At 40.6% G+C, this 14275-nt stretch overlaps 1 protein-coding gene across 1 annotated transcript in view; it reads right to left on the bottom strand.

Moving 5' to 3' along the window:
• Positions 1 to 6244: 6244 nt before the first annotated feature.
• Positions 6245 to 14275, bottom strand: part of LOC139946475 (glutamate receptor ionotropic, NMDA 3B-like) — a 36578-nt gene continuing 28547 nt past the window's right edge. The window contains exons 6-10 of the mRNA XM_071944142.1: positions 10834 to 11004; positions 9961 to 10097; positions 9243 to 9362; positions 8654 to 8721; positions 6245 to 7208 (exon numbers count right to left, since the gene is read on the bottom strand). Of these exons, the coding sequence (XP_071800243.1) occupies positions 6245 to 7208; positions 8654 to 8721; positions 9243 to 9362; positions 9961 to 10097; positions 10834 to 11004 (1460 nt within the window). The remainder of the gene's footprint in view (positions 7209 to 8653; positions 8722 to 9242; positions 9363 to 9960; positions 10098 to 10833; positions 11005 to 14275) is intronic.

Genomic DNA, 14275 nt, shown 5'->3' with positions numbered 1-14275 from the left:
CTTACCGTTGATCGATTTGAATTGAAGACCACTCTCTTCACGGAAGATGTGCATAGATGCACAAATCTGATGAGTGTTACCAGTGAATTCAACAAGCGCCCGAATGGGGTTCTTAGCTTAAAATGTCATACAGGGGACCATCCACGCTCCGCTAAACAGTTAGTCTATTTTTGATATCTCTCGTGGGCTATCTTTTGTTTTTGCCCACCTCAGTCCCTGTACTTAACTTGTACACAAACAGCTTTGTGATTTTTTTATATACCATTTATAAATACCTCAGACAGTTTCGCTATTCCTATTGGCGGAGAGCGCGTCACGTGTGTGTATATAAACCTTTGTTTATGACCAGTACAAAGAGTTGAAACATGGGCGTGGCACGCGAGCTTGCACCTGTGCTTATAAGACAGTTTCTTCATTCCTATTGGTCGAGAGCAACGGCCGGGACAGTTGTGCCACATCACGCGATACGCGCGACGCGCACATCATTCCCTTATAAGGAGTTGTTTATCCGAGGGCGGCGGAGGGCCTTACCATTTCATAGCTGGAGGGGTGTTGTGTTGAAAGAAATCATTGAACAATTATAATTTTTGCGTTATTTACTTTTTTACCAAAAGTGTTGATTTTTTTGACCGAAAAGGTATTTATTATTGGGAATCAAAGTGTGTTGAATCGGGTTTCAACTAGTTGTTTAAACCTGCCGAGGCATGGTTCTTAATAATTTACCTCGACTGCGTCTCGGTAAAATTATCAAGAACCAGGCCTCGTTGGGATTTAAACCACTAGTTGAAAACCTCTTCACTACCATACACATTGTTATTCCCTTATCTGTGGACATACTTTGTTATTAATATCACTTTAAAGTTAATCCTTTTCTTCAACACAATATAATTATTATCAAAACTCGGTGGGAAAGTGTGTAACTCCACATGTATTTCAAAACCATGGTTTGTTTAAATGGAAAGGTTTGCGGTAACACCATGATATTGACTATCTAATGAGTTAGGGTGGTTCTGAAAAGAACCGTTGGTTTCAACTCGACGTTTTCGATCAGTATGCTCTGATTGGTTTGTTTGGTATAGACTTATTTTGTTCTCAGGTCCATGCCATTTCGTAAACTGCATACCCAAAAATCCTTTTGGAACACCCAATATTGAGAATGTCCCCATTTGACACTATTTTACTTTCATTGTTTTGTTATGTCCTCGGTCAAGATAGTGGGGGGGGGGGGGGGGGGGGGGGTTCGTGATTTTTCTTTTTAACCAGAATGAAAGAGCGCGCAAGGCAGCAATTCTTTGTTCTGCACTATGAAGTTGTCACGGTTGTAATGCTTTTCAATGGGAAAGTTGGTTCTTCTAAATCGTTTTTTTTTTTTCTTCTTTAAAAAAAACAGAAGAAATGATTGCAACAAGGCATGTGCAGAGGCAAATTTCATGGCTCTCCTTTCATGGCCCGGGTCCTTCGCCCTTGAGTTCTTGGGAAACACGTTTTCAACACGCACACAGATTCACGTTAAACTCCTAATGAGACAATGTCCGTGGGTGAAATAATAATGGTCCACAATGACAAAAAAGTGTTACCCAGGTTTGTAAATTAATTTGTGTCGCCCCCCCCCCCCCTTTCCACCTTTATCTCTCTCTCTCTCTCTCTCTCTCTCTCTCTCTCTCTCTCTCTCTCTCTCTCTCTCTCTCTTCCTTTTTTTATCCTTTTTCCCCTGACCGGAAGGAGGGTGTGTGATCCACACACACCCCTGGATCTGCGCTGAAAACAAAAAATGCTATTTTGAAATCCGAGGCCCCAATGACTCGACAATCGCATTATTGTTTCAAAACATCCACATGTCTATAAGGGGCACTTTCAAAGCAATGGATTCGGAACCCCAATGCCGAATGAGTACACATTCAGAAAATGCTGACGGAGCCCACAGGCAGAAGCCGAGTTTCTGAAACACCATGTGCATTTTATACTATGTGTAAGTTGATCTCTGCTTTTACAGATTTTTTTTACTTTACAAGTACCTTGAGCTCAGTTTTAGTCTGATCAAAGGTTGCCTTAATAACAACGTTCGGGATTCAGGGGATGTCAAATATTTTGTTCATAAATTGTGGACGATACGGTGTGTTTTTAATCCTTGAAATGACATATTTATGAACTATTATGTGGAAAGAGCCGTCAACTCAAAATGGCCTTCACACACTTTTCTGAAATACACAAAAAGGGGTGAACGAAATTTCCCTCTGTTTGCCTTTCCACTGTCTTGAAAGATCTTCAAAATCGTTTACACAAGTTGCAGAAGAATTTCAGGAAAACAGCACTTAACACTCCTCACTGTCATAATTCTTTCAAGACTCGTCTAAAATTTCCAACTTTTAAGGGGTTTTTAAATTACAGCTGGTGCTGTTTTTCAAAGTCTACTTTTTAATGAAAAATAAAAACCTCTTCACACTGTCTCAAAAAACTCCAGGGTCAGAAGCTACCCGGGCCCAGATGTCTGACCTCTTTTCTGGGCCAAACTCGACCATTTCGACACTGATCTGGGTCAAACTTGACCCAGAAGTTCTTAAAAGGTTGACATAGTACTAATAAAATAGAATAAAAGTAATTCCTTCCTCACGGAACACTTCACTACTCTCTCAAAACGTACAAAAAACATCTCACACCGTCTCCGATTTTTGTCCTTTGTGGCAGAAGATTTTTAGACGATTAAGTTTATAATTCTAAACCATCAAATAATAATAGTTATAATCTTTATCATTCCATTATTGAGATTATTAATTGCATACAAATACTTTCATAAGTGATGGTTGCCCAGTTCTGTAATGGTTTTTCGAAAGAGTAAGAATGAGTCGTTTCTTGCGCCACGTCAGGGCCAAATACTGCTTGACAAATTTCTTACCTAAACGAAAACTGAGTGGGACACCTGTTACAACAATGTATAAACCTATAGAAAAATGTAATTTTCGATGCTAACCCGTTTCTGTTAAGCTATATTTTTTCTGTGCTTAGCAAGGTTTTTTTTGTGCTGAAAGGCTAGATGAAATTGGTGTCCCAATTTTACAACGCCTCTATCTAAGCACACACACACACACACGCACACCTACTAAGCCAAGGAAAATCTTGCTTAGCAATAACAGGTCACCAACCAACATTCCTTAAAGTTTACATTATTGTGATAGGTACCCGCTCATTTTTGCTTTGCTTTGCTTAGCAAAGCAATTTGTTATGCAATATGTACTGCTAAGCAGCCTGAAGCAATTTGGCCCTGTAAAAAGGTGATGCCCTTCTTCGGATAGCGCGAACCTTATTTATTTTGCACCAACGAATGTTTTGTATATTGCACTTTCTCTAAGCCCCTTTTTTAGATCTCCTAGTTCTCAATCAAGCAATATTTAAATCTAAAAATCCGTACATGCAATTGAAAGTGCACGTAGCCCACATGTGCCCCTCTTCAAAGAGGTGTGCACATGTTTAATCCAGCAAGTTCACTAAAAATAGACACATTTTATTAGTTTGGAACATTGTTATGACCGTTCCCATTATTTGATGCTATTTTTGTCATTCAATGGCAACGGGTTGCGTAAAAGGTGGCGCAAAGGTTTACCGTATCGGTTCCGTGTCAATGCTTCCACCATATGAAATCACATTAGGCAGCAGGGATATCGTTCACTGGATGTTTTGTTATTTTGCACCGAACGTTCCCTCCCTCTGCAAAACGAAGGAATTGAATACTTGGATTCGTATTGGGTTTATTTACGTCAGGAAATGGTCTTCGATGGCACCATGTGTCAAAACAAACTACTTATAGATTAATCAAGTAATATGTTTGAATGAATAACGTTAAGTTGAGTTGTCACCTAGTACTAATAACTGTTTTTCCTTGGCTTAAAGTTTGGTTTACAAGACCGAAATTGCCACATTATAAAACTTTGAATTGGAAAAAAATTGCAATCTCGTTCCTTGTTCAACTTATGCAGTTTTTTCCAAACTGGGGCTGAAGCCCATATGGCGGTTATGGCTACGCCTCGATCGCCGAGTCACCATGTGTTAAAGAGTAGGACGTCCTTAGCAACACCCTTAGCAACAGCCGTAGCTGTAGCCGTAGCTTTAGGCGCGAACTCTGATACGGCCTAGGTTTGAGCTACGTAATCAATTTTGGAGTAGGCAGTGTGCGTGGTGTTTCAACATCAAACAGAACATAAGACGACGTTTTTGAGAGGGAGGTTTAGCTCTAATAAAGACAGGCTTAAAATAACATTTATAATTGTGTGGCCGTCTTGGTTTTCTATAATCTGAACCAATGTAACCAAACCGAGGTTGGAAGTAAAAATTAGTTTGGCACCCTTTTCAGTGCAATGAATAATGGCCTTATAGTTGTTGGAAATGGCGGCAGCCTTATACAGGTCTATTCATCTCCTGTTAAACCACATGACCCTTTGCCTAATGTTGAATCACACGTTTTATTGGGCGCTGTAAGCGCATGATTCTGTGGAAAATGGCGCCATGGTATTGGTGTACAGGTTTTTTTTTCACAAAACCTTTAGCAGTTTAGCAATAAACTTTGCTCAAAAGAAGAAGAAAAAATCGTTGCTTATCCAAAACAATTTTGTGATGACCAGTCGCAACATTGTGAACCCTAAACCATGTTGGTTGATAAACCTTTTTTGCTTAACAACCACTTATTTCATGCTTGTCAGCTTATTGAAATTGGACTAAGATCGCCTACAACAATGATAATTAAACAAAACACCCAGTCAACACCAAAATATTTAAAGTAACTGAAATGTTCACTGCTTGAGAAAACTGATGAGACAATTTTTAAGTAGCACCATAATATACATGTACAAACTTTGGTAAAATGAACCTGTCTGTATGTCATCCGACTTGAACAAGTCTTAACCTCAATGAGAAAGTACCGAAACCATGTCACAAGAGGGCGGCAAACGGGAAAACCGTTTAGGTAGAGTGAGAGTTGATTCATGTCTTCATGTGAATGACATTTCTTACTGGAATAGCACAGCCTACCGAAGCCACTGGATGGGACATTGTGTGTAAAGTAATTAGCCAATCTTATCGATGTGAAACCATTAAGTCGTATACAGACGTGATTAGTAAATTGTTCACTACATTTTTTTTAAGGTAGGGCCATCATTGGTAATGACCTCGACAAAAATACTGTGAGTTTTCATACCCTTAAGCCCACTTGTTATAAAGATGGTAATGATAGTAAAGCAACCTGCGAATCATTTCATATGAAGTGCCTTCATTAGTTAGAAATAGTATGTCGACAGATTTGAATCTGAAAATCCCGCTAAAGGTTGCTTTTGGAGGTTCAAATTTCTGTGTGGTGTCCGTTTGTGAATTCTCCCACCAGCGATGGGGTTGGTACCCGCCGTATCCTCGCTAAACGTAGATGCATTCGGTGTTCTTGTTAAAATAATAAACCTTGTGTCGGTTTTACAGTTTGGTTCTGTTTTCTCAACAAGAAGATACTGTGTTCTTTAATTTTTACCTGTGAAATTAATACATGAAATGAATGAATATTCAGCTCAAACTTTCACATGTGACTATATTGCATCTGTATTAATAATCTGGCCTCGGTAAATCTGCCAATTAAACCAATCAATGACCCCCACCTTGAACCCATCATTATATATCAATGCTCTTTGTATCGTGCTTCACCGGTGTATCATGTGAATACTGCATTAAACTCGATTGCTTTTAAATCTAGTGGGGTATTAATCCACATGATTCAAGGAATAGATGGATTGCGCATGACGTCATTGACAACCACCACCTTTGATAAAACGTGCACAGAGAGTTTGGGCAGCGCGTATATGATAATTTATGCGTGCACTTTCCTTTGTTTCTCATCAATTTTGGCGGTCGTTGACGCTATGTGCAAACTATCTATTATCAAAGAAAGAACCATGACGGTGGGTTGCAATCGACGTGATACGCCATTGTAGGTCCTGGTAAAGCGCTCTTGTAGTATTTTAATCAGATGCCAAAGTCACGAGGCCTTGTTGAAACCGCGGTTTTCGGTTTGGGCTCCGTCAGTATTTCGTTTTGAAAACGTGCACTTTTGGCACGCATGTTTCAAATAGACGTACAGATTCTGTGTTGGGTCCCTGTTTTCGACTGATTCGCGTTATATCCCAGTCTGTCCCTGGGTATTGTAGAGAAGAACATGGCTACTGGAATGATGAAAGTAGAAAGTCAAAATACGGAACTTTCAACACCTACTCTGTCACGAAAATGAGCTGTTTCTTTCTGATGACGTTTTACAGTTCATGACTTTTTCTGGCGTGTTTTCTGATGGGGTAGGACAAACTAAAGGTGGATAGTACATGGCGGAGTCGTAAGATGGCAGAGAAGATGTTCTTGGAAGAGTGGCGCCCTCACACGGTAAATGTTCGGCACCGCCAGAGGAAAGTGACGAGTGACCTTGACTCGCGGTCCCATCGTCCGTTTCCGGTGAGGCTAAACACGCCCTCCCGAGGTGACCTTGTGCCAGTTCATCCGACATAAACGAAAGGAGGTCATCCATTTCGTAGGACCCTGAGGCAAAGCTGTCTCTCCGGCAATCGGACATTTCCCCTTCGTCAGCGTAGGGTACAATATCAACGTCCAGGTAAGCGGGATTCGAACCCACTCCATTTGCGTAAGGATTCGAGTCCACTCCATCCGAGTATGGATTCGGACCCACACCATTCGCGTATGAATTCGAATCCACCCCAACCGTGTTTAGGTTCGAATCCACTCTATTCGCGTAGGGATTTGAGTCCACTCCATCCGTGTAGGGACTCGAACCACCCAATCCATTCGCGTAAAGACCCGCGTCGATGTCCGCACTGTGCAGGTTGCTCATCTCAATCGGGACCATGTTAACGTGCGACTCCCACGCTGGGGAGTTCCCGGAGTGTTCGTAGTGGTCGCTCGTCTGAGGTGCGGCTGCTGAAGTCTCCCCCACATGGCGGATTGGAACCACGATCCCGCGAGACAGCAACCGGTCCATTTCCGTCTCGTCGTTGTGATCGAGGAAATCTTCCGGAGTGAAGTACCGCCAGGAGTACTTGGGTTTGGCGTCGCTGTTGCGAGATTGCCGTCGAGAATGGTCTTCGTTGCAGTCGTCCATCGTCTGAAGATATTCCTGCTGCTCAGAGGCTCGTAGGTGAGGTAGTCCGCTATTGCTTCGGTTGCTGTCGAGCGAGCTGCAACACGACAATAAAGGGAGATCAAAATCAAAATAATTAAAAGGATTAGTTGACGCACAACATGATCTACGGAGCACCACGAGTGCCATATGAATATATAGTCCGTGACATCGTTCAAAATCGACATAGTAACGGGTTTTGGGTACTTTTTGTATGACACACAACATTAAAATAAACATTACATTAAACTCACACGGTTTAAAGTAAATGGGGGTAAATTTACACGGTTTAAAGTTAATGGGGGTAAGAAACTTTCCTTTTAACATCAACTGCTGAGGTGCTGTAGTTTTCGAGAATCCAGTAAAAAAAAACGGGGAAAAACGAAAGCATTTTTCGTCTCAGTAAGACAAACATTATTTTTTAGCATTTTCAACGGATTTACGCGATTCCCCTGAAAAGATACCTCCGTGACGTTTACCCATTTCTCAAAAAACTTGACGATAATGAAGTTGGAACTTGATCTACAAAACCCTTCATTGAAACTTGATCAAAATCCATGAAACGAAATAGTCGACGTATTAAGGCATATTATAGCCTTGCTCAAGGCAGTCGAATTATTCACTCAGAAAGAAGACCGCCGCTGTATAAAACCCCACCCGTATTCACTGTGCGTAACATCGACTACTGTGCACATAAGTCATCCCGCACTCGTACCACTATCCGCATGCGGAGGCCGTCAGACCGACAGCCTTGTAGGGTCTGTGTTGAAGCCACTGACCTCATTACTATAATAAGCGAAGAGTTCCCACGGGCAGCTCATTACCATAATGCCCGCGAAAGACGAGACATGTTTACCTCACACACCACCACCACGGACGCATGATAGGGTCCAAAGGTCGTGATAAGGGAAGTGCGTGGTTGGACGTCAAAATGAATAATTCATTTGCATCACATCCTGTGTTGTCTGATAGGTCTGACGAAAGATATACATATTCATGGACTGCATACTAGCATATCCGAGAGCCCCCCCCCCCATTTTTTTTCCACTTGTGGAAATTTTTCAATACAACACATTAAACCCGGAAGTTACAGACCCGACAAGGCTGTCGGCCTGACGGCCTCCGCATGCGGTTAGTGGTACGAGTGCGGATGACTTATGTGCACAGTAGTCGTACGATGTGACAGTGTGTATACGGGTGGGTCATGCGGTGTGATCGCACGCACCACGCACAGGGTATACGGGTAGGTTTACAGCGGCGTCTTTTCGGAGCGAATAATGCGACTGCCTTGAGCAAGGCTAGGCATATTATATCACCGAGATTCATTCTTCAAACTAAGACGTCGACTTGCTCTGATAATTTATCTTGCCAAGACGACCTATGGTTGCTAATAAGTCGACTTGTTCTGGTAATTAATATTTGTATGGTATTCATAATAATTCAGTTTGGATCGTATAAGGAAGTCGTCTTCCAACGAGTTTTTTAAAGTGGTATAATACTGACCGTCCAGCCATGCCAGCTTGTACTGCATTCCTGATGTCTCGCCTAGCTTCGATCTCCTCAGGAGCAGCCTTGCGGATAAGAGGAAAGTAATTTAGTTTTGAAAATAACTGTCTCCAAAAAAAGGACATGTCACACATTTGCAGACAGCTTTGAGTAAAACTGCATTGCACCAAAAAAAAAAACACGATTCGGCAACACAGAAGATCATGTTACTAAACAATTTTACTGTCTCAAAACAATTTTTGGAAAATTACATACTGATGGATTTTTGTTTCTCTTTTGCGCTCTGTGATGTGGCCTTCACGTCCCACAAAAAAAATTGTTTTGTGTAAAACAGGATGTATTGCTTTATTGGTTTTGAAAGTGACAGTATTTTAATGATCCCGAAGCAACTAAATACCAAATGTTAATTTGCCCTCCATATAATAATCAATGTAACCAAAACTAGGCTAAAAGGGGAAATGGTCTGACACCCCCCCCCCCCTTCTTTGGTATCAGTGTCTCCTGCGGCTAGTTGACACAGGGAACATGACGAAGATGACAGCAGTCACGGGAATGAAGATGTGCACACAAAATAAGTACTACCTACCGGTCTTTGCTCTTTCTGTAACATTTTGGCGAATTCCCCCTGCTTGACGAGCGTGAGAAGCTCCCTCATGTTGGCTGATGATCTCACTTTATAGTCAGAATTAATCTCATGGTGCAATCTCTGGGGAGAATAATTCAGAAAGAACACAATAATCAAAATGTGTCTATATGTTTTGCTTGTCAGCTGCTTATCTCTGACTTCAGAAGGCATCCACCTTCAGATCGTCAACCGTCTGAAGCCTCGCACTCTTTCATCTTGCGCTTGGGCTTTTTTTCTTGTGTCCTTTGGGTCTAGTCTGTTAATTTACATGTGTCAAACCATTGTCTTTCTTGCTATAGGGGCTGTTGAATAATGCAGGTTGTATCCATACGTCATGGTTAGTGACCCTTGACCTGCTGAATTAATGATAATACATGTACCAACATGGCGACGTCCAGTTAAGTTCAGCGTGTGTACTTTGTCCAGTCATTATCATCAAACTGAGTAAGTCCAATCAATTAGATCAAGTCTGTATCAACCCTCGTTGTGTTTTCTCTCGGCACAGGTGTTCCACCCATCTCCGGTTCCTTGTTTTGCTTTTCCCTTGTGGTATTTTCAATATTGGTTTACTACGTTGCCCCAACAATTATTTTGAGCAATTACCAATAGTGCCCAGTGCCTTTAAAAGTAATAATATATTTTAGTGAGTATAATATACTTGACTCGAGTGTGCTCGTACCTGGCTTAGAACGAGGCAGTCCCTTCGATGCTTCGGCACTTTACGTAGGTTTGGTACCATGTACTTATGTACAGCAAACTCCACCAATAAAATTAGACAGGAGATGATGACACCGCTGACGAGCAGAAGAAGGAGACCTGTCCAAATTGGCGGGACAAATTTAAAAGTCAAGCGTTATAGGCCTACATGTTATTGTGAGACAATTAAAGAATATTGCATTAGTTTGGGAAAACAATTGTTAATATAGTTATCTCACTTTGCAGCTATTCAAATGCATAATATAATAGAAGCACAAATACCGGTATTAAATTCTACGAATTGATTGACCAATAATTTGAGGGCAAAAAAAGTTCATTTATAGTTTAAAAGTATAGAATGCTATCAGAGCCCTGACCTAATCCGAGGTTTTGAAAAGGGCAAAAGGCGCCACCTCTGTCAGTTCATCTGAGTTAATCTTGGTTAAATAAGTCCTCCATATAAACTTCTGCTCTTTTCCATGTGTCATGAATTTGGACCCAAAAGTTTGCAAAGCACAACAAAATAATGCTTAACACAAAAAGGTTACCAGCCAAAATACCATGTCGCATGCACCATTTTTGACTGGTATCCTGCTCATTTCTGCTAAGCAGAATGTGTTCTACTTTTAAGCAGCTCTATGATGTTGGGCAGTGTAGAATATAAATCTTTTGTTTTCCAGCGTCCGAATGAGTGGCTAACGGCTATGGCCACGACTAAGGACGTCCTAGTGCTTCGACCAGTAATCCATCAGCTATAAACCGTATAGTCGCAGCCGCTGTTTCCAAAGCCACATTTCATTAGCTAACGCTCTCAAGAGCTACACTCCTTCTCATGTGTCTTCAGGGTGTTTCTTACCTCCAACGTGTGCGATCGTAACTGTATTATCCTCGCCCCCGGAGGTGGGATCGAGGATATCCTCTTTCATGCATCCCAGCGTCTCGAACCATTTCCTCTGCAGTTCCTCCAGTATCCCGTCCAACTCGTACTCCAGAATTTTACCCGACACTGTGTCCCTCAACGGTGAATCTGCAACCAATGCAAAGTTGGTATTTTCAGTTTCCCATTAAAAGCACTGGACATAAAATTAAAAAAACGTGAAAAATAGAACTCATTTTTCAAAAAGTGGTTGCGTTTTTGAGATACCGCCCAAACCCGGAGCGATATGTCCACGCACGATGAATGTACCGCAATTGCAATTCACAATCTGATAAACGCTTCTGCTAGAAACGCTTCTCAGACTGTAATATCTCTTGGACAAAAACTGATATCTTTGATCAACTTCGAAGTGAAATAATTTCCCGGTTCTTCGAACCAAACAAGGTTTTATTGCCATTAATTTTAAGAGTAATTACTAAAAATTCACTTCCCTTTAACGCTCCCATGTGCTATAATTTTATACTTAGGCGAGAATTCTGATAACGTATTCCCCTTAAGATTAGTTTCTTGCAATTCATGTCAAGTTCCCGTGTAATTCCCGTTTGACAAAATGTCGTGACAATCATATTAAAAACATCCTTTTCAACGTGGACAATGATTGATAGATATATAAATAGTCGTGAGATATAAATCAAACACAGCTTTGTTTGGATGTTCAATGAAGATTCCACACAAACAAAAAACCTCGAAAACGGAAGACACAAAAAATAACACGAAACAGTGTAACATACAGGGGTTGTTCTCAAGTACGTCGTTTCCATGGCAACCAGGTGACTGTACTTTTCTCAAATACGGGATTGTTTTGGGGATGAAGACATTAGTATACACTCTGTGTTTTAAGGAAATGCGCCTGTGGACACTTTCATCCAAATAGGTGGTTCTGATTAAGTTTGGAGGGGGGAGGGAGGGGGGGGGGGGGTAAGGGGTTTTGTGTACCATAGCCGATGCCGGTTTCTATCTCAATTGTCGGTTACTTTGGGTGTTCGATATCCACCATGGTGTACCCGCTTCTTTTGTGTCTTCGATCGTTTTGCTCTGGAAATCTCGGGAATTAGTGGTATAATTTTAGGGTATAATTATTGTAGTCGATTAACGCATCCTAAAAATGTACGTCTTTTCGATGATGGCAATTATTTGGAGGAAAATTATTTGGAGGGAAATGTATTTTGGAGGATTGATACTGGTATGATAAGAGCCTTATTATAAGAGATGTTATTAGCCTTATTGTTAAAGGCAGTGGACACTATTGGTAATTACTCAAAATAATTATCATCATAAAACCTTTCTTGATTACAAGTAATGGGGAGAGGTTGATTGTATAAAACATTGTGAGAAACGGCTCCCTCTGAAGTGACGTAGTTTTCGAGAAAAAAGTAATTTTCCACGAATTTGATTTCGAAACCTCAAGTTTAGAATTTGAGGTCTCGGCATCAAGCATCAGAACGCACACAACTTCATGTGACAAGGGTGTTTGTTCCCTCACTATTATCTCGCAAATTCGACGACCGATTGAGCTCACATTTTCCCAGGTTCGTTATTTTATGCATATGTTGAGATACACCAACTGTGAAGACTAGTCTTTGACAATTACCAATAGTGTCCACTGTCTTTAATGCTTTTCCTGTTCTTTTTACCACAGGTCCGATAGAATGGCTGATAATTATATTATGTACCCTGTATAGCCTGCAGATGAATGTTAAATTAACAAATAAATGAATAATCAATAATTAATGGACTGAGGCTGGACAAAAAAATGGCAAATTTAGGCGACGTATTGTTCATTAATTTGCCGAAAAACATCGATGTGCAAAAAGCCCGCTTGTCAACGTTCCGATGGAAAACACGTAAACATGGCCTATCCAAGTCTTTAATGAAAGGGATCTGTTTTTGGTTAACGCTGAGCAAAAGACGAAATGGCATATCGATTATCGTTACAAGACTCTTAGTTTTACGCGTTTGGATCGAGATGTCTTGACAACTCGAGTGATTGTAGTTATTGGGCAAATCACTTCGCAGTTGTTAAAGGCACCGAACACGTATGATAGTACTGTCAAGGACTAGTACATTCTCAAAAATGTATATATGTCCCAATATTAAGCATAGAATAACACATCTGGGAAAATTATGACTCAATTGATGACTCAGTTGCCAAAAACAATGACAGAAAACACATTGTTGCAACATGTTCATGGCTTAAAGACAATGGACACTATTGGTATTTGTCAAAGACAAGTCTTCTCACTTGGTGTATTTCAACTTATGCATAAAATAACAAACCTGTGAACATTTGAGCTCAATTGGTCATCGAAGTTGCGAGATAATAATTGAAAAAAAACTTGTCACACGAAGTTGTGTGCGTTCAGATGCTTGATTTCGAGACCTCAAGTTCTAAACTTGAGGTCTCGAAATCAAATTCGTGGAAAATTACTTCTTTCTCGTAAACTACGTCACTTCAGAGGGAGCCGTTTCTCACACTGTTTTATACGACCAACCTCTCTCCATTACTAATTACCAAATGAGGTCTTATGATGATAATTATTTTTAGTATTTACCAATAGTGTCCACTGCCTTTAAGTCTTTCTCAACAACTACGTTACTTCAGAGGGAGTCGTTTCTCACAATGTAATATACTATTCAACCCCACTCTTTTGCTTGGTACCAAGTAAGTTGCTACACTAACAACTATTTTGAGTAATTACCATTTTTTATAGTATCCGGTGCCTTTTAGGACAATTCTAATCAAGTTTGGCCTAAAACAATGCCACCCTCCTTGTCACGTAAACCTGCATTATTAAAACAGCAGTGGTTGGACAACAGATGCTTCGACAAAGAGGGTCGGTTTTATTGTTTGAGTTTAAATGAACAACAAAAGCCGGCTACCACCGAAAAACTTCCAGGGTTATTTTTCCAACAAAATAGTTGTGCAAACTTCAACCTGTGCTGGAATGCCTAATAGCTTGTTCGTTATTACCCAATCCGATGAGTCATTCAATACACATTTTGTCTGGAGTTTCACAGTTTTATTTTGAATATTCTGTTCAGCTTTGTTGTGTCTAACTGATAATAAATTACCCTTGATGGTAAAGATACTTTCAAAACAAAATATTTCTGTTTCACATATGTCAATATTTTGTAGATTAAGATATTATGCGTTATCACCGCACCCAGCGGCCTGATATACGCTGCGGAAGTCACGTAACGATAACTTGACACTCTAATTAACAGCAAGCATAAAGGGGATTGAAATAGGCACACTGTTGTGCAATAATAGAGTTTTTCTTTCTTAGAGTTGTGTGATGAAACCTCAGTATCGATTAAATGGTTAGCTGTACAAACACGCGCCCTCTACGGCTTGCTCCCG

Source organism: Asterias amurensis, chromosome 13, assembly GCF_032118995.1.
Source record: "Asterias amurensis chromosome 13, ASM3211899v1".
Classification (NCBI taxonomy): domain Eukaryota; kingdom Metazoa; phylum Echinodermata; class Asteroidea; order Forcipulatida; family Asteriidae; genus Asterias; species Asterias amurensis.
This window is presented reverse-complemented; position numbering and strand designations above follow the sequence as displayed.